This window comes from Hemitrygon akajei, chromosome 30, assembly GCF_048418815.1.
Source record: "Hemitrygon akajei chromosome 30, sHemAka1.3, whole genome shotgun sequence".
NCBI lineage: Eukaryota > Metazoa > Chordata > Chondrichthyes > Myliobatiformes > Dasyatidae > Hemitrygon > Hemitrygon akajei.
This window is the reverse complement of record NC_133153.1, coordinates 24,632,070-24,657,566: the sequence shown is the minus strand read 5'-3', so window position 1 is coordinate 24,657,566 and position 25,497 is coordinate 24,632,070. Positions and strand designations below refer to the sequence as shown.

The 25,497-nt window shown below is 38.4% G+C and overlaps 1 protein-coding gene across 2 annotated transcripts; it reads left to right on the top strand.

Annotated features, from left to right (window-relative positions):
- The first annotated feature begins 4,598 nt into the window (after nt 1-4,598).
- Nucleotides 4,599-25,240, top strand: mapk6 (mitogen-activated protein kinase 6). 2 transcript variants are annotated; one of them, XM_073033142.1, is made up of 6 exons: nt 4,599-4,799; nt 10,496-11,717; nt 19,571-19,715; nt 20,050-20,214; nt 21,154-21,355; nt 22,770-25,240. In XM_073033142.1, exons 2-6 carry the CDS (start codon nt 11,163-11,165, stop codon nt 23,887-23,889), a joined length of 2,187 nt encoding a protein of 728 aa, XP_072889243.1. In that variant the 5' UTR covers nt 4,599-4,799; nt 10,496-11,162; the 3' UTR covers nt 23,890-25,240. The 2 variants fall into 2 exon arrangements, with proteins under 2 accessions (XP_072889243.1, XP_072889244.1); XM_073033143.1 differs by lacking the exon at nt 4,599-4,799 and adding an exon at nt 6,359-6,499.
- Nucleotides 25,241-25,497: the final 257 nt, after the last annotated feature.

Here is a 25,497-nt window from a genome sequence, read left to right as displayed (position 1 = left end):
ATTAATTCTTAGAAAAATGCAGCTAAATCTTATTAGTTATTTTCTTCATTAACACAATTATTGCATGGAAAATGGCCTGTCAGGACATTTTCTACAATGTATTCATAATAATAAGATAATCATTTCAGTAATGAGGAAGTAAAGTGGCTGCAATCTAGTGGTGTAATTTGTGGGGTTTCCTGTGAATCATATCTGCCATTGAACATCAACATGAATATTACTGGTGTGTGACAAGATTGATCAGGAGATGTCTCTACTGTCATTAAGTTGCTCCCCCATCTCCCAAGAGGGCCAAGTCCTCATGACGAAAAACAGCAACAGAAGTAAACAAGAAAACCAAAGTCAGAGATAATATAAGCTTTGTCAACTGTTCCCTTTTTGCAGACTTGGTAGGCGAGGCTATAACATCTTGGTGTTCGTTTACCAGCCAGAGCACATAGTAGTTCGGAATATTCTCCTCCTTCTGAGGCGACACTGGCAGTGTTGCTTTCATTTCTGGTTGCCCCAGTACAAAAAGGTCGTGGAGGCTTTGAAAAGAGACCAGAGGAGGTTTATGTAGAGGGTCTGAACCACAAAGAGAGACTGGACAAAGTTGTGCTGTTTTCTCTGGAGCATCTGAGGGGAGACCTGAGTTTATTAAATTATGAGAGGAATAGATTGAGTATACATCAGACACCATTTTTCTTGGATTAAAATTTCAACAGGAGAGGGCATGCAGTGTGGAAATTTAAGGGAAATGTGTGGGGCAAGCTTTTTATTTTCACACAGAGAGCGATAAGGCCCTGAAATGGCTGCTGTGGGGAGTGGTGGAACCAGACACAATAGTTGTGTTTAAGAGATTGCTAGGTAGACACATCAATATGCAGGGAATAGAAGGATATGGATCATGTACAGGCAGAAGAGAATCAGTTTAATTTGCCTTTGTACTCTATGCAGATATTGTGGGCCGAAGGGTCTGTTCTTTTCATATCATAATCTTGATTTTCGATGCAACATACTGTGGAGATCATCCTGATAGGAAGCACAATGCCCAGGAATGGTAAAGGCTACGGAAAGTAGTGGGTAAAACCCAGTCCATCACAGGCAAAGCCTTCCATCATCACTGAGCCCATTTACATGGAGCACTGCCACAAGAAGGCAGCATCCATCATCAAGGACCCCCACCATCCTGGTCATTCTCACTTCTTGCTACTACCATCGGACAGGAGATACGGAAGCCTAAGATCTCATCTGTCTTAGATGCATATATGTATATGGCCACGGTGCCTAAAACCTTTGCACTGTACCGTAGCAATTTTGTGTATTGCCCTTAGTACACCTTCTCTGCCACTTGTCCCACACCCTTCCCAGGGCGTTCCACCCTCGGCATTCCCATCATCCTCTGCTCCAGCTGGATTTACAAACTACCTGTCTGCTCCACCTTGACATATACGGTCATGTGCATGGGTTCATGGACTGTTCAGAAATGCACATTTATTTGATAGTCTGCATAAACATGATGGGACAAAGGGCCTATTATGACTCAGTCCCAGACTCACGGTGGGTGTGCCAAAGCACAGGACTAATTTCAACTGAATGATGAAATGCCAACAGTTCTGCAGGATTCAGCCCATTGAGTATATTTTGGAAATGATATTACTTTGTATACTGAGGATTTTGGGGAAATGGTGATTACACATGAAGGTGGTGCGACATTAAATCAGACATTGCATAGCAGAGCAGGTAGCCAGTTCATGCATCCATTTCTTGTGTTCTTCAAAGCAAGATGGATCTCAGAAGCTAGTATAGACTCATCTACTGTTTACTGTACTGTATTTGGAAGTTTGGTATCATAGAGCAGAAAATGCTGGAGGAACTCAGCAGGTCAGGCAGTGTTTATGGAGAGGAATAAACAGTTGTCATTTCTGGCCAAGCCCTTCATCAGGACAGGAAAGGAAGGGGGAAGAAGCCAGAATGTTGAAGGTAGGCGGAGGGAAAGGAGTACAAGCTGGTAAGTGAGAGGTGAAACCATGTGGGGGGAAGAGAGGTGGGTAGCGGAGGGAGGATGAAGGGAGCTGCTGGAAGGGGATAGGTAGAAGAAGGAGTGTAGAGTGCACCATGGGAGAATGTGGAGGGGGGCAACAAAGGGGAGGGGGTGATGAACAAATGAGAAGAATAGGGGTAAGAGGGCAACCAGAATGGAGAATGGAAAATGAGAAGAAGGGGGAGAGGGGAAGTGCTGATCTGCTCTATCAAATAGGTCTGAGATCTCTGTTACTTCTACTTAGTTTCCCTTGAAGTCGCCTCAAAGACTTAACAGTGGAATTACTAGCACCCTCTGGTGCTTAGCAAAGTATCTAGAGTTTGAATTACAAAGGTATGGATGACTACAGGCCAAGTACTGACCTGGATTGCCTTCTCTGGAGGATTGGAGGCTGAGGGGAGACCTGAATGAAGTTTATGAGATTATGAGCGGCATAGACAGAGTAGATGGTACATGACCATTATCAAACATCAGAGGTCATAGCTTTAAAACCATAAGACGTGGGTGGCAAGGTTGGGGTAAGTCTTGACCAGAGGAGGTGTAAGGTACTCTTTCCCTCCACTAGTCTTTAGGTCACTCTTGGGCAAGGTGTAGTATCTGTTTAGCCTTCCCTCAACCCACCCCCCCCCAAAAAAAACAGGGTCACGTGAAGCCATGGGAGCAGGTGGTGGATGGTCGTGTGAGCAGCCGGTGCATTGAATTGACTTTATTACTTATATCCTTCATATACATGAGGAGTAAAAATCTTTACCTTACGTCGCCTTCTGAATGTGCAATGTGCAATTTATAATAATTTGTAATAAATAGTGTGTACAACAGGACAGTCAATATAATGTAGAAATGCAATTGTATCAGCATGAATTAATCAGTCTGATGGCCTGGTGGAAGAAGCTGTCCCAGAGCCTGTTGGTCCTGGCTTTTATGCTGTGGTACCGCTTCCCGGATGGTAGCAGCTGGAAATGTTTGTGGTTGGGGTGACTCGGGTCCCCAATGATCCTTCGGGCTGTTTTTTAAATGTCCTGAATAGTTCACACCTACAGATGTCACAAGTCCTGCTTTTTGCGACCACTGTCGCCAGGCAAACAACTTCTGAAGAGTATTGATAATAGCTGGGGTCACCCGTCTTGTAAAAACACTGCCCAGAAGAAGGCAGTGAAGAACCACTTTTGTAGAAAAAATTGCCCAGAACAATCATGGTCATGGAAAGACCATGATCACCCACATAACGAATGAACGAACCCTAAGACATAGGAGCAGAATTAGGCCATTCAGCCCATTGAGTCAGCTCCGTCATTGCGTCACAGTTGACGTATTGTTCTTCTGGACCCTATTCTCCCGCCTTCTCCCCGTAGCCTTTGTACTAATCAAGAATCTATCAACCTACTCTGTGGAGTGTCAGAAAGTTTAAGGGCGATGTTCCTGGGCAGGTATTTGCTTTACACAGAGGGTGATAGGTAGCTGGGATGCACTCCAGGGAAAGTGCTGGGAAAAGGCACGGTAGTGGCATTCAAGAGACCTGAAGATGGGTTCAGGGAGTAGATCGTGTGCAGGCAGATGGGATTCGTTTCATGTGGCGTAATTGCCGGCATAAACATCGTGGGCCGAAGGGCCTGTCCCTGTGCTGTGCTGTTGTATTATTCCCCACTGGTAAATGACAGGGTGGTGTTTGAATCGACGATTCCGACAAAATGTTTCAACTGTTACATTAAAGCTACTGTTTACCCACAACAATAAAAAAAAATCGGGAATAGAGAAATCTCAGATGACTGCTGGAACTAATCCGCTAAAGGAACGGAGTAACAGTAATCCTCCAAATGACATGTTTTGAAGTATTGTCAATCGCAACGCGGCACTGGGATAGGACGGGCAGCAGCGGACAATTCAATTGCTTCAAGCAGTTCACCATCAGGTTAAGGGACGCAGCTTTAGCGCTTGAGGTCAACTCCGGGACCTGGTGTGTGTGTGTGTATACTGTGCGTCGGACCCCGTGTACTCCTGTTATATAAAAAAAAACTTTACTGCGCCATAAATGTAGCGCAAATTCAGCAATAAACCAGCGCAGTGGAAGGCGGACCAACCCCTCCACTGTTACGCACCGAATTATTCAATTATCTAAAACCTATATACTCCGTTTTAAGTAGGACCATGTCTACCAAATTTCCACTAGATTATTTATAACCGGCGGGAGGGGAATATGTCTCGCACAGTTTAGAGTAGTGACTAGAAATCGTCCACCGCCTGCGTGAAACCCAATCGGAAAGGGGTAATTCCATACAGTGAGGTGTGGATTATTCAACATGACCTATAAAACCCGAAATAAATATCTGCAGTGCCGGTTCTCGCTGGTTTAGGGTCCCTGAAGAGGTGGGGGAAGGGAAGCCCTCATGCCTTCCTCTTTGCCGTTAATTTACAAAACAAGCCCCGGTAGAAAGGTGTTTGTTTTCTGGCAATGGTAATTGTGCAAGACGAGAAAATGTGGGCTCGGTCTCTGTTTACGAGCTCGATGCGTCATTGGAAGTTGACATTGAGACTGAAACTGATACAAGCACCGCCTCCGATGCTGTGTGAAAAAAAACAGCACAACCGCATGCAAACGCAATTTAAATTCGCCCGGCGCTAGCTGCCTTCAGAATGGCTTTGACGTGTGCTAAGTAAGTGCAGTAAAAGTACCCAGATCGCTCGGTTTCTACAAGCGTGGATTCATTTCCCCCAGTCGCTTAATTACTCAAGTAAATAGAATCCAGATCTTCCGCACCGCTGTCAAACGCCAAACATGGTAAGCAAGCTCTTTCATAGCAAACTTGCCGGTTTTTAAATATATGACGGAGGAAGATGTAGACTTTTGGCTTCGGTAAGCTATCTGTGAGAAAATACTGCTGACGTCTGTTCGGTAGAATTATTCCTACATGTTTCATTCTACCGCTACAGCGCGTAGTTTCTTTTAAGAATGCGCATATTGACGTTCGGAGTGAGCGAGATGTTACAACTTGTTCACTGTTACTGTATCTGGCCTGATGTGCGATCAGTGTTGACAATTTGAAGCGATAATATTGTCCATATGCCGGATAGATTGCTTCATTTTGCAATATTGATTGGTTTTCTCTTATAAGAGGGTACATTCAGTAACTATTTGATATTCAAAATGAGAAATTTGTCTGCGCGAAATCGCCCTGTTAACTTTAAACAATTCACCTGACCTATAAGCAATTACTCAGTTAATAAATCTTAGTTTCCCATATTCCATGCAAGATAATTAAATGTGCATTTTAATTTATTTCGTATTCTCTTCCAAATTGTGCCCGAAAACACCTTCAGAGGTGCTGAGCCGAACAAACAGAAATCATGCTACCTTGCAGTATTTTACAATTACTGAACTTAAGAAGAAAAAAAGACTTTGCTTTTGTGGTATGCAGAATACGTATACGCTAACGTAAATAACGTTAAACTGCAAGCAACATCTCTTTCATATTGTGTTTACCCATAATTAATCCGGAATCCTATTGAAATATAATCGCAATAAGTACGGTAGCACGAAATGTGTCTTACAATTAATTAAGCTAATTTCTGAAATGGATGTACAACTCTTCAGATTGTAGGCTACTGTTTATATTTTCACAAGCATTAAATGTTGCGAATTGACGTTCATTTTTATTAGATCAGCTCCTTTAGATAGTATTCCTTGATGTCTATGGTCAAGTCAAATGTCACATTTGCCCCGGGCAATATTACGCATAGGGTGTCAAATTACTTCAGAAACATTAACTATTTAATTCATTGTTCGGTCACTTTATTTATGCCGGTAGTTACTATGGCAATGTGCGATACTTTCTGATTTTAGTCGTGTAGTAAGAAAGAACATGGGGTATATAACAAAATTACTTCCAATTGAATTTTACGATAATTTAATGTAAAGTATTAAAAATACAGCAAACTTTGGTCAGGGCAAAACTTTGTATGAAGAATAAAGCAAGATCGGGTCAGGGCAAAACTTTTGCAGCAGTGATAAAGAGAGGCAACTCCACCTTTAATTACAGTAAAAAAAAAGTTAAGGCCATTGTTTAGATTAATCATTACTTAGCAGAAACAGTTCAAGGTCTAAGAAGAACACCTTTGCTTTCCGTTCGAATCTTTAACCTGCCGGCTTTCAACCGACAGCAGTACGAGTGCCCGCGGTTTATATAACTATTAAATTTTTGAACTCATTCGATCGTGTGCACTTGCACACAAGCATAAAATCCGAGCTGTATATTTGGGCTTTGCTTAGATGCAACTGCGAAGGTGGGCACAGAGGGCAGGAGGGTGCCCGGGTTTGAACTTCCCGCCGGGGGTGGGCACGCGGGGCCTGTCGGGTAGCGGTGACGCCGCGCGGTGGGCGGTGGGTGTCGGGCTCTGCGTCTTCTCCGGAGCGGCGGATCGACGGGAGCGGCTCTTACCGCCGCACTCGAAACTCTTTCCCTCATGCTGTTGGGACGCCTGGTGAGTCGGCGGCGGTGGGGGCCCGGGGGAAGTGGCAGACGCCGGTTGCCATGTGGGTCATTGGGGCGAGCGAGAAGCGCTCCGCCGGTCTAGGCCGCGCCTTCCTTTGTTTGACGGGGCTGAGGACCGGGGAAACCACGCTCTCATCCCAGGAGAAGGCAGGTGCTTCACCGCCGCTGTATCATTTCCTGGTTCGGTCCACCAACTGCGGGAAACTTTCCCCCCAGAGAAAAGGAAACCCCACTTTTTTCTATTCTTTTGTTTCTGGAGGTCTGATAATTCACAATCTCCGAGCCGGAGTGAAGGAGGCGCGTTGATTGACAGCTGCGCGACCACTGAGGGACGGCGCTTATGATTTAGGTGGGACTCCCGGGAGCACGCCGGCCAATCGGCGAGCGGGAGAGGCGGGACGTTTTAATCGTGGTTCGGCCGGTCTTGCCGCTGCTGTGGCACGGTTGATTTGCGCGGGTGCTTTATTTCGGGGGGTGGACGGGAAGTAGGCGCTGCAGAGTTACAAAGTGGAGCTAGTTGGTACGTGTATACCATCCTTTGCTGCAGTAGCGCTGGCAGATAGCGCAAACATGCAAGCAACACCATTGGTGTGCGGCCGGTCCATTGTTCAGGGACATGGTCTGCAGTGGGACTCCTTTGTACTTTTTGTTTGAACCATCCTGCTTCATTAATATCCATACCTTTTAAATGGCCGTTTAAATAAATTTTTAAAAGTGTAATTACCATTTAAAAGATAAAAGTTAATATTTTCCAGCAACTAGCCACTTTGGGTTTCCACGTCAGAAACACAACACAGATTGGGAACGGCTTTGGGTAGCAATTACTGTTATTTTTTCCCCGGCAACAAGTGTGGATTAAGACTGTGTTTCTCAATTTAGTAGTTTTCTCATTATTAAGCGATTTTAGACTGCTTGCGCCCCCGCCCTACGTCAATTTGTCATGAGAAAGCTAAACTTTCAGATCTCTGGGGTAGATGTGTAATATTTCCAGGGAAGTGATATCTCAATGATTCGTCTTGCCCACAAACTGCGACGTGGCTTCATTTCATGTGACGCGTATGGTATTTCTCTCACAAGCTGCGGTTGAGTTTCCTGTCACTGCTAACGCCGGGTTTAAATGGCTACTCCCTAGTAGGATTCGTCGTGTTTCGAAGTAGCTGTTCAAATTCCTTAACTAGTTTAGTCCCTGAAGATATCAATAGAGGTTACGTGCTTTTTCAACGGAAATAATTGAGTATTTGTATTTATCATTCGATCTCCGGACTTTAATTGAGTTTGGATTACATGTATCTCAATCTTTTAATCAGAATTCAACGGGGAGTAACTATTGGGTTATTTGATTATTTTACCTCTGGAAGTTTTCTAATTGGCTGATTATTCTTTAGTAAAAATGAAAGCACCTAGTGAGATAATTGCAGGAGCGGTTACCCCTTTTTTGAGTTAAGTGTTTATGCGTGATGTATTTTGTTTATTTTAGGGAAAAAAAGCTTGGTCAGTATGAGCAGCTCCTAATAAGAAAGATAGTTTGGATTACACTGATAAAATCTGAATGAAAAGTAGTTACAATTTATTATATAGGTAAACCTTTGTACATAAATTCTGTGGTTTATTTAGAATATTATTGTTTCACTTCTGAAACTGGTGTATACAAATCTAGTTGTTTTTGGTGGTATTACTATTTCCGGTTGATGTCATAATAAATGATTAGGGTTCACTGTGCAACCTAGTGTCTGGCACTTTGATCAAAAGTTTAAGAAATTGTGTTTTTAATGTGCAGTTTGTAGCTAAAATTTGGGTTTATTGCATTGTAGAACTGTAGTTTGATCATCTGAGGTTAAAGTTATGAATATTGTATTAAGTGTTAGTATTGAGCTGTGATGAATTACGACATCTGGTGATTACATTTTTTCTCTCTATGACATAAGTGAGTGTTTCAATAGAGGATGGTCTGTTTTTTGATGGTTTATTTGTGGTATTTACTGGTAGGCCTTTGAAATTAATTGCATTTTAAATCAGTTTTATCTCATGTTGCAGTTTGAACAAATCTGTGTACATATGTTAATTTGAAGCAGATAGCATAAAAATTAGAATCAATAACTGATTCTTAATTATGCATCAGATAAACAATATACTCCCAGAACAAGGCTGCTACTATAGGTAAATCTACAGCTTTATTTGTAAGGTGTCTTTAAAAAGTGCTAAACTTCAAAATTTTGGAAGAATGTAATGGAAGGTTTGGTAATATTCTGGTCTTGGGAGCAGGTGTTTTTTTCCACCCCTTACATATCTATTGATAAGAAAATTGAAACAGGGAACTGATGTATGTTGTCCAAATTGAATAAGTATTTTAACCTACCTCTGAAACAAATTTAAGCTCGTGTTTGTAGAGACAGCCACTTTAGCCTTCTCTGAATAAATCATGACATTCAACCTCTACAGTGGTGTTTACCAGAGTTTTTCCTGTTTTCTTTGATTTCTTTCACCAATCTTGATTCCATTTATCACCCCTCATCATTTCCTTATCCCAATGTAAGCATGGAATTTAAAGAGCAAGAGAGAGAAATAGTAGTTTCTTACCTTTATTAGTCTCCTCTACTTTAAAGATTATAATCTGAGAACTTGCAGTATTTGCTGAAAGCTACCTATATGTGTTTAAGATGTTCTCAGTCAACTTCCTTATGAGAATAGGTTGAGTGAACTCAGCCTTTTCTCCTTGGAGTGAAGGAGGATGAGAGGTGACCTGATAGAGGTGTACAAGATGATGCGAGGCATTGGTCGTGTGGATAGTCAGAGGCTTTTTCCCAGGGCTGAAATGGTAGCCACAAGAGGACCCAGGTTTAAGATACTGGGGAGAAGGTACAGAGGAGATGTCAGGGTAAGTTTTTTACTCAGAGTGGTCAGTGTGTGGAATGGGCTGCCGGCAACAGTGGTGGAGGCGGATGCGAAAGGGTCTTTTAAGAGGCTTTTAGATAGGTACACGGAGCTTAGTAAAATAGAGGTCTATAGTTAAGCCTAGTAATTTCTGAGGTAGGGACATGTTCGGCACAACTTTGTGGGCTGAAGGACCTGTATTGTGCTGTAGGTTTTCTATGTTTCTGTGTTTTGTATGTTAATCATAAATCTGGAAAATGATTGTTGTCATAATGCAGGCAATTACATGGACACTACTTCTCAATTGCAATTGAGAATTATAGGGAGATAAGAATTTAAAAGTCAACACTCAGTGTAGAACTCCACCTGCTGAAGAGACTTAAAGTTGTATGTCTGAGTGACATTAGATAATCAAAGTGAGCTATCATAAGGCAATTTGCTGTGAATTTACATTATGTGCCATTTACTTTGTGGCATGTATTAAGCTAAATATGTGTTGATACTCAAGATTTATATGAAGTTAATACATTTATACATAGAAGTTAATTTCACAAGTGTGATTATTTTGCAACTCAGAGTGCACACTTGTAAGAATAGGCATAATGTGAAATTCTCTGAATATAATTTCTGTTTCTTCAAAATAAATATGACAAACCAGTTTTCTAAAAACCCTATATTCTTCCAATTATTACACCTAAAACAGTGTTGAATTGTAGAATTTGTTATGCTTGGTATCTAACCCACAATTGCTAAGAGATTTACTTTGGGAGCAATTTTAACTTTATTCAGTTAGCATAATATACCTGATAATAAACAAAACTGTTGACCTAAATAGTAAAGCGTAATAATTACAAAATGACATGAACTAATTTAAACTACCGGTATTGTATAAAGATGCTTCTTGCTGTACTAAGACACTTCTGAGATGTCTATGCATAAAATCTCGTGTATGATATATCATTAATTTGAAACTGCTTTTCTCATTTTTGAAAAGTGAGTGCAGTGAAAAGTTGAAAGAAAAAGAATTAAGTCTTATTTAACGTGCTTATAAATGTTTATTGCTAAAATGTTGAGATCTTTTACTTAAATCAACTTTTTCTGTTTTTGTTCGCAGGTTGTCCAAGTATAAAATGGATGATAGCTTTGATTGTGACTGCGGTGAGCTGGAGCCACCTGATCATTAGCGAGAGTCATCTTTAGAGATAGAAAAGCTGCCACCAGTTCTTTGCTTGACCACGTTATAATTATAAAGGAAAGAAAAAGTGCTCATCAGCACTGTAGAATGTCGCTGCTCAGGACCAGTCTTACACTGAATGTATCTGCACTATGAGGAGGATATCAATAGAGGTTTATAACACATATATGTATTCTCACACACCCTGTTAAATGTTAACCTGTTTACAACAGTAGTTTGGATGCATCTGTCTGTCAAAGTTCATTCCGTTGCAATCAAACTTTAGTTTAATTTTAATGTCTGCAGGGATGCCCTTATTTGATTTAGAAGCATAACCTTTACTGACATAGGTCAGACCTGAATTTCTATTCTGCAAACTGTTCATTCTTTAAAGGAGGGATTTGTATGGGAATGGAGCTGACCTTGCTCAGCTAGGCTGGATGGCGCACGCATTTCAAAGAGAAAATACCTTGAAACTCAGAATCTGTTAGGGTTGACTTGCTCTGTAGGGAACTTTTTTATTGTGGAAGGTGAATTTTTAAAAATAGCCTAATTCTGACATAGGATTAACCATCTGATAGAAGAGGAAAGTTTGAGGGTTACCAACATGGCAGAAAAGTTTGGAAGTTTAATGAACATTCATGGGTTTGATTTGGGTGCTCGGTATATGGACTTGAAGCCGCTAGGGTATGGTGGAAATGGCCTGGTTTTCTCAGCTGTGGATAATGACTGCGACAAGCGAGTGGCTGTCAAAAAAATTGTCCTGAGTGACCCACAGAGTGTCAAACATGCCTTGCGAGAGATCAAAATCATCCGACGACTTGACAATGATAACATAGTGAAGGTGTTTGAGATTTTGGGCCCAAGTGGGATACCGTTGTCTGATGATGTGGGTGCCATTACAGAACTGAATTCAGTATACATTGTTCAAGAGTACATGGAGACCGATCTAGCGAAGCTGTTGGAACAGAGTCCATTCTCAGAAGAGCATGCTAGGCTCTTCATGTACCAGCTGCTTCGTGGGCTAAAATACATCCATTCAGCTAATGTTCTGCACAGAGATCTCAAACCGGCTAACCTCTTCATTAACACTGAGGATCTGGTGCTGAAAATAGGGGATTTTGGTCTGGCACGCATCATGGACCCCCATTACTCTCACAAAGTAAGTTTTAATTTATTTCCCATGAATGAATAAGATAGTGTGTTAGAGTGCTGGCTGTCCTTGTTTGGATGTTTTGCAAATGATGTTTAGTGGGTGCACAATATAGCTCAAGGGGAAGTGGTGTGTCATTTGTCTTGAGTGCAAATGCTAGCATTTTGTAATTTCTAATAAAGGATGAAATTACATAAAGAACCTTTTAGCTTTGCGGCAGTCCTAATCAGTGTTTATTCCCTGTGCTGTCAGCATTAGTGCATCAAAATATTGTTTTTAAAGCAGTGAGGTGTTGTCAGCGTGGTGGGCTAAATAAATTGCATTCACATATAGGATGTTGTACTGTAATTTCTATTCAGCAATTTATCCTCTTGGTAATAGCTGTAATAAAATCCATTGTTAAATTACTGTAGTTTGGTTTTAAAAGAGCTGGTAGGTACTTTATTTGAGATTAAGAAAACGGCAATTGGGAATGAGGTGGTTCTGCTTTTAGTTGCTAGTTTAGTTGTGAATTCTGCTGTGTATTTACTAAAGATTTATCCCACTTTTGATTTAAGGAGAGGGGTGCTATTTGTCTTTCATACAATTTTGTAGTAAAATCAGTGAAATGTAAATAAAATCCTTTTGCATAATTTAAAGAGCCTAATTAATTGGTTCTACTTGCACTGAAAAGTCTGCCTTCTCCAAACCCATACTTCACCCCATAGCTTGGGTTGTTATTAACAATTAAGAATGTTTATGCTATTTAACCAAGGTATTCCAATATGCATGAAGGTGTAGTTAATGGGAAATTATACCATACTGAGAATTCCCAGATGTTTTCTTTCGTTAAAATCTTGTAAAGTGAATGAAGTAAGAATGTAATAAAAACACAAGATGCTGGCAGAACTCAGCAGGCCAGACAGCATCTATGGGAGGAGGTAGTGACGACGTTTCGGGCCGAAACCCTTCATCAGAAGTAAGAATGTGATTGCATCACACAAAGAAACATTAATTTCCTGAAATAATTTAATCTTGATTACTTTTTAAATCTATTTTCAGAAATGGTAGAGCCAGACTAATTAATATTTGAACAAATTGGGAGTGTTGTTCCAAAACCTATGTCAGAGTTTCATTGGTCAAATAATCTTAATTTGTTGCTTCCCATCTATAGTTTTGACATGATAAATATTGTCTAGATATTGGATTTTCTGCTGTTGATATTCTAGGATGCAACTAATGGATTGTATTCTAGCAGCAGTATTTTGTAATAAGGATTATGTAAAGTTAAATGGATGTTGAGTGACTTTGTTGATATTCAATTTGTCATCTCTTAGAGAATGTTGGCATTTGACCTAAAGTTAGTATCAGTTCCATATATGTAAATGAAATATCTAAATTCTTCTGTTGTCATTCCATTTTATCATGAAGCAATGCATAATCTGAAGTGTAAGCCACCCTGCTAGCAGTAATCTTCAGTCAGTCTTAGAGATTTCTTTCAGCTAACAAGGATAGAAAGAGCTTATTCAATCTATTACATTAATATTAACTTTTTATAGAACTATTCAATTAAATCTGATTTTCTGACTTTGCCACATAGCCATGTGGAAACAATCCCTCCTTGTGTTTATCCAATTGAATGTTTCTATGAGAATCCAAATCAACTGACCTTTTCAAGGAATCGGTTCCAGATCCGAACTGCTCCATTTATATTTGGAGAATAAACAGTCCTTTTGTTGCCAGTCAATCACCTGACATCTGTGTCTTCTGGTTATCAAAATCATCAGGAAATTGAAACATCAGTAGAACTTAACTTTTGCCTGAGAGTCATTGCCATGTTTCCATCTTCATCACTAAGCACCCCTTATTTGTATAAACAGATTTTGTAAATCTGTTTTGCGTTTTCTTGACTTCATGCCTTCTGAAAGCCTTGACTACTTTCCTACAGTGTTGCCCAGAATTGAACCCAGTAATCTCAACTAACAGCTCAATAATTCAATTTTGCGAAGCTCTTTTTAGACTTATCTTACTGATTGTTTATTATACTTAATTTTCCTGTCACCCTTGCCCTTTGGAAGTGCACTCTGTGCGTAATCAAATTGGAACTATTAATATATTGGGGAGAAAGGACAACTCTGGTCCTGATAACTTCTGGAACAGCAGCAAATTACTTCACTATTTTCTGCTTTGTCATGCATCCAGTTTTGTATGCACAATGCTACTGCTGCTTTAATGTTATGGGTTTTAATTTTGTAAATTGACTTGTGTATTGGTTTAATTGATTTTCAGAAGTCCACATACTTAATACTAATTTCTCTGATCACAAACATGCCTCTGCAGTAAACTTTAAAGGATTTGATCAAGCTAGTCAAGCATGAATGCCTTTTAATAAATTGTTGCAGACCGTCATTTGCTGAACTAAGAGTTAAAGTAATAATCAATTTTGTGTCAGACCTTTTCTGTATAAAAGTTTGCTCTTCATTAACATTAGGGTGACTGACCTAATTGTCAAGCTTATTTCTTTCAGTGAACTTGATTATATTCAATAAAGCTTGGCCCTTATCATTTCAATAATGTTTACTATTTTCTTCAAGTCTCTATAGTCTTTTAGGTAATGTTGATTTTTCTTTACCCAAATAAATGTTTTTTAAATCAAAATAACGGAAAAACATTTAGGCTGAATAGCTTAGAAGTACATTGACATGTTGGCTAGAGAATATATAAGTAATAATTCCAAAACTATTGTTACTTGTTATGCTCATTTAGGAAAATGGTATTATTAAAGTATTAATTTTGGAGGCTGTATAAATCTTAACAGCCTGCACTGAGCTATTTATTTCAAATTCAATGCTTGGTTTATCAGCAAAGAAGCAGGGCCGTGCTGTTCAAAGCTCTCTCCTTTGTGTGAATGTAATTGTAATGACTGAAGATAACAATTACAGTACACCAAACAACAATTGGCAATCTTGTGTGAAGTTTTAGCAACTGAGTGATAGAGGATAGGACTGCATGTATCCTAGATGTCTTTCAAGTGGTCTTTGCTAAGGGCAATCTGCCTCTTGAAGTTAGTTACCCTGAAAATTCTGTATTGAAAAGAACACATAGGAAATTCATGAGAATTTATTTTAGGGTACAAAGAATATCTGTGGAACTAGCTTCTATGTTGAAGGAAAACTATAAATAACATCATGGAAAACTAGTTAAGCATATGCAGTGCAAGGCAAAAAGAACTCTGATGAAACCAAAATATGAAAAGGCTTGAGGATATGGAGTATAAAACTTTACATGTACTAATTGGGCTAAATGGACATTTTGTGTGATGTATATTCCTTTTAATTAGTGAATAAAATATTACTTTCCATTGCATAGTATGTAGATATTACTTAAGGAAAGTCTTTAGTGGTAATCAGTGATAACTAAAATAGCGCAACTAAGACTTATTCTGTATACATCCTTGGGTAAATAAAGGTTAAGAGATATTATGTTTCCATTGACAGTCGTTTGCTGCTTAATTTGGGAGTATGCTGTGCAGCCTAGTTGCTAACAGGTTTTGAGTTGATTCTACTGTAGATGTCTCTTAAGTTCAAGTTCACTGTCTCTTAGATTTAAATTCCTGTCACTTTTACTTAGTGTATGGCATTAAGATGGCTTGGTTGGAGGGGGAAGCATCTGTCTAAATAAGTGTTATTTCAAAATTCAGTGGAATCTTCCAAATTTTCTTTTATTTCTCAGTATTGGTTTTGAAGATCAATTTCCCAGAACTCTAACTTCAGACATAAATTCTGATGGCATTCTTCCAGCTGAGCTTTTTCACCTGTTGGTCTTTTTAAAAACTTCTGCTTTGTATAAGTATTATAAAGGATAACTTCTGTTTTTTGTTTAATTTTTACCAGCCTTTCTTTGACTCAGTGTTTCAAGGTATAAAATGAAGGAATTGTACTATAACGTCATTGGTTTTCAGGCATTCTTCCTTCAGAATAAATTGGATGTGTGAAAGTTGCAATTTAACTGGCCTGTGTATTTGTAATTTTTTTAATCCTGGCAAATTTGCATAATGTTGTTGTGAAGTTATTCCCTCTTCCTAATAAACCCCAGACTTAGTAACTACAGGTATTAAGAAACTTTGTGGGAGGATGCTATTCAAGAATCTTGTCTTCAAATGGTAAATATATGTGAAAATTTGAGATTAATCTTTGGAAATATTCCAGAGATGAATCGACGTCACATGTATGTCCATAGGTCAGAAAATGTCCATGTCTGCTTTTCTCTAACTTGGATTTGTAGAAGAATTGAAACTATTCCTAGAAATTTATATTTTGTGGCAGGGGGTATTTTTATGAATTGGTGAAGTGAATTTGACAGTATGATTTCAAAGCCAGCACTATTTTGTGTAAACTGGAAGGTTTTTACCTAAATACGGTAACTGTGCACTTAGTACGTATTAAGTCTTAAAACTGATCCTGCAGTTATGAAATAGTTTTCATAAAATGATTTATATTTGGTTAATAGTGCAGATATTTTTGTCTTGTATTTAGTTGTCCTTTAATCTGTTTTCTTGCAAACTTAGTTATATTCAGATTGGTTAGGTTTATATTTGCTTGTCCTGATTATAGGTGAAGTTTTGTGTAAAAGAGATGTTTTAGATATCAGATCTGCTAATGGAGTTTTTATTGCGGTGGAAGTTTTTATGACTGAATGTGATTGGCTGTTTATTTCTCAATTTTTGGAGTGCAGAGTTCTTAGTGAAATTCTAAATTGGGTCCTGATGTAATAATTTAAAAATGGGGTCTGCTGTTTGTTATTTGCTGTACTTATCGAAAACCAAAAGCATATCACTGAAATGTTTTTGACATTTATGCAAAATAAGTTGAGATTACTTGACATATTCACCTAACTACTAAATTTCTTTCACATTTTATGCACTTCAGATATTGTCTCTCTAATGGTTGCCTCTCCAATTAAGCTTTAGTACCAGAAAACACCAATATCTTCCAGCTAATTATTAGGAAATCCATATCTTTTTGAATCTGGCTCACCAGAAGCTGATTTCCTCTGCTCCCTTCCACACACTGCAGCTCTGTTTTCCATGCTCCTTTTAAACTTATTTGTTTCTTTTGAACTTTTATTGTTGTAATATTTTATAAAACATAAATTAAAGATGAATTGGAGAATTAAGGGTAACATCTGATGGTCTGTATCAATTGCTAGTGTGGCATCAGCAAAATCCAAACTTGTTGGATTTGTGTTTTACTGTAAGTGACAAGATAACAGCTGAGCCTGATTTCAGTCCCCACTTGAAGAGAGATTGGACTTTTTTTGTTTATCCTGAATTAGGCAGAAGTTAAATTTAAAACATTTTTATTTCTAGTTCCTGCTGAGAGAAACTTGCAGCAATGCGCAAGTTTATTCTGTAACTTCCTCAGCAACCTTGTTAGATCTTTGATTAAATGTATTCTTTATACGTAAGTTTTTTGATAGATAGGCTTCCTTCCATTTTATAATGACCTCAAATCACCACCATCATCATGGCACCAAAAATAAGCTATATAAATGCACCTAGTTACATTTTATGATTACATACTGTGAGTATATAAATATATACCTGAATGTAAAGTTTTCATTAAATGTTGGTAATGCACATGTGGCTAATGTCTTTCCTAAACATTCCACGTACAAGGGTCCCTTTGTTTTCTCCAGACCTTTCCCTTCCTCTCCTGAAGGCAGAAATTTGTGCCAGGATATGGTTCCACAAGCAGTGGCCCTCCAGTACTTCTGAAATGGCCATTCTTCATGTGTGAACCTGGATGGTGAGTGCTAATTCTGCTATACACAGCCAAGCCCTGCCCTTTCTCACTTGACATTCACTTCAAGCAGGAACTGCTGATCTGATATGCTGAGTGTTTCCCAGAATTTTATTTTTGGTTTATTTCTGGCAATGCAGTTTTGAAACATTATTTACATTTTTTTGTGTATGGCTTATGCAACAGCCCACTGAGTAGAAGGTGCTCAGTTACAATTGAGCTAAGATAGGTCATCCAATATTTGTCTAATGTAATTTAGGACATTGTTTACGACTGGTCTAGTAAAATTAGTTACCAAAGACCTGTTTAAGTTTTGATTTGAACTTCTCTTTTGCTTGTGGTTGCTTCTTCATCTCCTTGTAGGTATTTTTCTGCAATGCCTTTCATTTAGAGGAAACTAGTGGGGATCAGGGTATGATCCATCTGCATCTCCACCTTGCAAGTGTGGAAGGGAGATAAATACAGGAAAATTTTGTTCTGACCTAAGGATAGAGAACATAATTATTATGGTTTTGTATATAACAAGGGTTTGATGGGTAATAATAATAAAAATATAATGTTGAGCTCCTGCCTCTGATTGCTCCATATCTGTCACTGAGTATTTAGAGAAAAATGGCAAAATAATCTATTATTTGGCTATTTAATTAAATTAGTTGTAGATAGATCTCACCAATCTTCACAAGTCTTCCCCATCTACCTTAATCTTTCTGTCACGGCAACTATGTGAGTTGAATTTCTTATTCATAATACACTAAGTATGTTTACTTCAGTTGGCTATTTTTAGCAAGGAGAATGTGTTGGTAGGATTGATGAATGGGATAAAATGTATTCTTAAGACCATAGGAGACGTGGTGTTCATGCTTGCCACACAACTTCCTAAACCAGGAGGAATAATATGCTCCTTTTTAGTAATTCACTGTTTTGGATGAAAGATAATTGATCTTTTCCCTCCAGCACTTCCCACAGCCACAAGATCTTATGTTGTGTGCTGTAAAAGATGAAATAGTGCTGCATTAAGATTTTTTAACTAGTCATCTGTTGTGCAGGAGGATAATTGTGTAACCTGAAGTGAATTTGAAGAGTGAAAATGTATGAATTTAAAGTTATGGGGAATATGAATTGGAGTAATGCTGATGTTGCATGGCAAAGCACATTTAATTTGATGGCTTGAAATGAAGAAATGCATGATGGTCTTATTTAAAATTGCAGCCAGCATGAGCAGTATATGGTCCTCAAGTGATCTTGAAGCTAATTCAGAATATTTCTTTGAAAGACTGATGGCAATTTCTTTCTTAAAAAAAATAAACATTTCTTAAAAGAATCTTCACACAAAAAAAAATTAAAGATACAGTATGATGGTGGGCTCTTCCGGACCAACTAACCTGAGCCACCCAATTATACCCATGTGACCAATTAGCCAACTAACCCAAATATCTTTGGAATGTGGGGTGAAGCTGGAGCACCTGAAGGAAAGCCCACGCAGTCACGGGGAGAACATTGAAACTCCTCACAGACAGCGGCAGGAATTGGACCAGGGTCACTGGTGCTGTAATAGCCTTATGTTAACCGCTATGTTACCGTGCTACCCAATTATGATGTGTTCTTCTATGTTGATACGTCTTTTGATATTTCAGAATTATTCCTGCATAAAATTATAAGCCGTGGTTTAGTAACATGAGAATAGGCCACAGTTTCTTTACATAAGCTATGAGTGAACCATATTTTTAGTGTTAGTAGGCATAGCTTGTCAGGATGATTATAGAAGAGAGGTTTATATTCAGTGAGAAAATAAGTAACTCCCCGGCAATTGGCATTATTTGTATCCAAGATCATTAAGAATATTACGTAGCAAGTAATTTAGGTTTGCATATTTCCTAGACAGATTCGGTTTTCTGAAAGTGGTATCCAAAATTTAGAAATGGCAGTTCTAGATTCCTCTATAGATTGTGTAATATAATTTATAGGAAAGCATAGTACACATCTATAAATTAGCCAGTTTCAGTGCTGCATGAATGGATTATTGATATTCCACTTTGTAGGTAATTTAGCATGCCAGAAAAAACGTTCATTTTGTTTTCCTAGGGCCATCTCTCTGAAGGATTGGTTACTAAATGGTACAGATCTCCACGCCTTCTCCTTTCTCCTAACAATTATACCAAAGCCATCGACATGTGGGCAGCTGGTTGCATCTTTGCAGAAATGCTGACTGGGAAAACGCTTTTTGCAGGTCAGTATTGCTGGAAGATAATGAGGTAAAAGTGCAAGAGCATTCCAGTTTTATAGGTAATATTTTAATCTCTATTTAATACTTTGTTTTGAACTAAGCTGTTAATTTGTTTATAAAACAAGTTTCATTGAAACTGATACTTACTCTAAATGGATAAGTGAACAGAACAACACTTCACTTTTAGAGCCAAGCATTTCATGCTATTAATGGAATAATTAATGGAACAATTCTGAACTCACTTGACTCTTATCTGTGCACAGTTCTGAAAGGGATTTTACAAAATTTCAATTGTTATCCCTTCAGATATTGAAATTGCTTCATAATCTCTGTTTAGGTGCTCATGAGCTGGAGCAAATGCAGTTGATTCTGAATTCCATCCCTGTAATCCATGAAGAGGACCATCAGGAGCTTTTGGGTGTCATCCCAGTTTATTTACAAAAGGATATGACAGAACCACATAATCCCTTACCACAATTACTCCCTGGCATCTGTTCTGAAGGTATGTGCTCTACAAGCTCCCATAATTAGCTTATTTATCTTTTTATATTTAAACCTATTTTAATTTAGCCTTAATTTGTAGACTGTAGGGAAATCTGAAGTATCCATTATTTTTCTGTTAAAATAATTTAGAAACCTAGCAATTAAATCTCAAACTGCTAATTTAATTTTGGCTGAAATACAAGGAAGAAATTGAAGAGTAAATTTTGGCTTGTGCTTTGCAGCTTCTTGTTATTAATGACATTGCAGGAGCTTTGGGATAGACTTAATTCCCGTTTCCTGTGTAGGAAGTTAATCTGTTATCAGTGCAATAACACAGCAGTTGTACAGTTATGTTGCAGTGGCCATTTTATTAGGTACGGGAGTGGAATTGGTGTGGTTTTCTACTGCTATAGCCCACCCACTTCGAGGTTTGACATGGTGTGCATTCAGCAGTGTTTTTCTGCGCACCAGTGTTGTAACACAGGTTATATGAGTTACTAACACCTTTCTGTCAGCTTGAACCAGTTTGGCCATTCTCCTCTGACCTCTTAACAAAGAACTACCACTCACTGGATATTTTTTGTTTTTTCACACCATTCTCTGTAAACTCTAGAGACTGTTGTGTGTGAAAATCCCAGGAGATCAGCGGTTTGAGATACTCAGGCCACCCCATCTGGCACGAACTATTACACAGTCCGTGTGCTTTAGTCCACATTTCTTCCCCATTTTGATATTTGGTCTGAACAGCAACTGAATCTCTCAACCACATCTGCATGGTTTTATGAATTGAGTTGCTGCCACATGATTGGCTGATTAGATATTTGCATTAACAAGCAGGCATACCTAATAAAGTGGCCACTGAGTGTAGTTATCAGTACAATAGTGTGCTTGTGAATTTAGAAACTGGTGAAAGAAAAGTTGATGATTGTCTTACAATGTGTTTTTCTTTTTAAAATAGCATTAGATTTTCTGGAACAAATTTTGACCTTCAATCCAATGGACAGACTGACAGCAGCTGAAGCCTTGGCGCATCCATACATGAGTATTTATTCCTTCCCATCAGATGAACCAACCTCTACCCATCCTTTCCACATTGAGGATGAAGTTGATGACATTTTGTTGATGGATGAGAGTCACAGCCATACTTATAATTGGGACAGGTACTGATTTTATTATTTGTGATAAAGTACTATTTCTCAATTTTTTTTATTTTATGAAACCTAATTCGATTGCTAAACCAGAAGTTTTCAGTGCGGCCAGCGCATAATTGCAGAATCCTTAATCTTTTTTTTAAAAAAAAATTATTCCCTCACAGGGGATTAAAATAACTTTTATCTTTATGCAAAATTGCAAACTAGTTTTCCCCTTATTTAACTCTGTAGACGGACTTCCCTGTATTACAGAATTATTTGCATGTAGATTTTCTTTATGACAGTGGATCAAGTAACAGTGAAGTTTACAGCAATTAACTGAAGTTTTTGTCCTTTATGCTAATAATGGGCACTGTGTTATTGAATCATAATGGTGAACCCTTACAAAGAAAATTTTTTGGGAAAATCTGTTTTAATTAAGAAAAACAGTTGCCTATGTAAAGCTGGGTGATGAAGAGTTTAGTATTTGAAGTGTGACATGCTTTCATAAATTAGACAAAATGATATGACTGCACTGTAACTTGGATCTCTGACCTCTGTCCCAGCTCAGCTGACAAGCTGATGTAGTTAAGAGTTTAATTAAGGCTTTCTCCTGACTATTTATGATCATCAGTTAAGTATGTGCAATGCAGTTTCAGTGCAAACTAGGTTTGTATTCTATAAGAGTTCCTTAAAGGCTCTCATTCAGTGAGGTAACATTATTTCATTGACATCTCAGCTTGTCTTGAGGAAAATGTGTAAAGTATGAGGTCTTCATTGTGATCAAATAACATTGAGTTTTGAATGGTTATATTCCTATTTCCTTACAGCATCACATTGAGTCTACGCTAGGTTTTCAATCAATCCTCTGTTTACCTCCATTATCTGTCCTGTCCTCCCTCTCCCCCCCTCCCTCTCCCCCCTCCCTCTCCCCCCTCCCTCTCCCCCCTCCCTCTCCCCCCCTCCCTCTCCCCCCCTCCCTCTCCCCCCCTCCCTCTCCCCCCCTCCCTCTCCCCCCCTCCCTCTCCCCCCCTCCCTCTCCCCCCCTCCCTCTCCCCCCCTCCCTCTCCCCCCCCTCCCTCTCCCCCCCTCCCTCTCCCCCCCTCCCTCTCCCCCACCCTGATTCCCCTACTATCTTTCTATACTATGAGTCATTTGCATCAGCCTCCCAGCATGCCTTTGAGATGTATCTGCTCTACTGTCCTAAAATTTGGTATTTTTTAATTGTCAAAGTAAGGACACTTTTTAAATATGTGGATAGTTAAAACCAATGTAAATTTTCCATTTCAATGTCCAACTTTGTGCTTTTAATGGATTTTATAAAATAGTTGTGGAACATTTGCTGCAATTACAAAATAGCCTGTAATATTTCAAGATGATTTTCAATCTTAGACATTCTGCATCTTGAATGATTCCAAGCCATTGCTTAAATTGTTCATTTCAGATACCATGAGAGTGAATTATCAGACCATGATTGGCCTTTGCACAGTAATTTTGAGGCAGATGATGTTCAGCGTGATCCACGAGCAGTGTCTGACATGACTGAAGAGGAAGAAGTGCAAGTGGACCCTCGCAAGTATTTAGATGGAGACAGTGAAAAATATTTGGAAGATCCTGCATTTGACTTGAACTTTTCCACTGAACATTCTTGGTCACATCCAGATCACCATGAAAACAAATATTGTGATCTGCAGTGTAGTCATACTTGTAATTATAAAATGGGGTCACCATCCTACTTGGATAACTTGATGTGGAGGGAGAGTGAAGTGAACCATTATTATGAGCCCAAACTTATTATGGACCTATCTAACTGGAAAGAGCAGAGCAGAGAGAAACCAGATAAAAAAGGAAAGTCAAAATGTGAGAAGAATGGACTGGTGAAAGCACAGCTAGCACTGGTAGAGGCATCCCAGCAGATTGCTGAAAAGGACAAAGAGAAAATTCGAGAGTTTGACTTTGATTCTTTTATGGCCAGCACTATCAAATTGGGTATGCAGCCAGAGTCTCCTGATGTAGACAAGCTGAATGACTTGAACAACTCAGTTTCCCAGTTGGATCTGAGAAGTTCAATGTCAAATTGCAAATCTGTTAGTCAGGAAAAAGAGGAGAAGGGGATGGCCAATTTGGCTCAACTGGGGTGCTGGTACGTGAATCCTTGGGAATGCCAGTTTTCAATTGAGGGAAATGGTGGGTGGGATGAAGGTTTTCTAATTCAAGGTGAAGAAGTTTGTTGGGATAGCAGGAAAGATGAACAGCTGGAAAAAACTACATTTACTAGCTACTTAGACAAATTATTCAACAAAAACGACGATGTAGAAATAGCAGAATCTGAGCCAGCAAGTGACAGGAAACAGGAGGACAAGGTTACTGAAGAGATGAGCAGAAATGGGGAAATCCCATTTAGCAAGCAGTTGGAGTCCATCGGTATTCCCCAATTTGACAATCCTGTCAATTCACCGCTAAAAACTAGAGCAATTCAGAATACTTTAGCACCTTCAGCTGCAAAACCATCTCCTCAGATTCCTCATAAGACCTATAGTAGCATCTTGAAACATTTGAACTGAATAGAACACTCAGCAGACATTTGTTTTGTATACTTCACTATGTGCATTTGTCTTGTTTTATGAAGTCTGGAATCTTTTTTTTATTTTTGTAATTACTTTTGTTTTTTTGCTTTTGGTTTGAATAGTATCATTTTTACAAGACAAATTATTTTGACATTGCAACATTGCATTTTAATTTTTTGTAAACCTGTATGTCATTTGCACAGTTTAAACTAATGTACATCATAAAAAAAACGGTGACTAACAGAAAATTGTGACTGAAACAGTGGTGAGAAAATGCACTAAGCCAAGTGGGTACATTTTATTGGTGAAACAGAAAAGCCACCAAGCACAGTCTACTTGTTTTACAAATGGAATGGCTTCCATTTTGGCAAACACACGGTTAAAATATATGTGCATGAGTTTTTAAAAATTTCATTTAAAAATTAAAATTCCAAGCAGTAAATTGTATTTGTTTTCCCCAGCAATATATAAGATTTCTGATAGCTTAATTGTTTCTTAAACATGTGATGCCAGGAAAACCAGCAATGAATGCAGAACATGGTACGCATGTGTTATCTACCTCAAGGTAACGGCAATGAGTGGATGACCTTGAGCCACATACAGTGCTTCACAGCATGCACATGAACTTAGCCAGCAGTTATTCTGTTTGAAAAGCTGTCAGTACTTGTAACTTTCTGGTATGCATTTTCCATAGTAAAGTGTTCAAATACTTTATTTATTTTAGCAGATGTAAGATTTCTTCTGTATTTATTTTAATTTTATAGTTTCATTGTGACTTTAAAATGAATTTGAGGCATTTTGAAGCTAATTTTGTGTTTAGCACTATGGTTAATTGTGTAAAATTAAAATCTTAACCTGACACTTTCTCAGTTTTCCTTATCTGTAGAATTGGCTTGTTTTGGAAAGAGCATTCACTACATAAATAGGAATTGGAACATTTTAGTGGTGCTTGATAACAAATAACAATGTAGAAACCATTTCAAATTATTTTGGAAATGCACCAATAAGTCTTAAATCCCATTATTTAATTTGTTAAAACCTAAAAGGCTAGAATTCTAGCATGAAAATACCTGAGTTGCAGCCTTACTGTAAGTTAATACTAGAGACTACAGTAAAATGAATGAACTTTCATGTTTATTTTTTATTGTACATTTTTATTAAATTTGTAACTTCTCAAGCCAGCATGGTTTCCATAGATTCAGAATATAGCATGTAGAATTATTTCTGAAAAGTTTATTTGCATTTACCAATTTAGATACAAGTTTCTGTATTACTGTTTCTTGCCCCTTCCCTTCCCCCTCTCAAAGAAATCCAAAAATGGAACAAATAAAATTGACCAGAACCTGAATACTTGTGACTTGCTGTCTTACCTGAGGTTCACTAAGGTTTCTGCCAAAGAATTAAGTTGTATGGAAAATATTTTGAATTGTTTAGAAATTTAAGTGGACAAATGATTTCACTGGAGAGAAGTGACAATCAACTAGACTTGTTTTTGGGGAGAGTCTACTCTGCTGTTATCCTGTGAAAGGCTGAACTTGAACATAATTAACAGCTTTGTATGTGACTGAACATTCAGTGAATAGCCATTTAAGTTCCATTTACAGT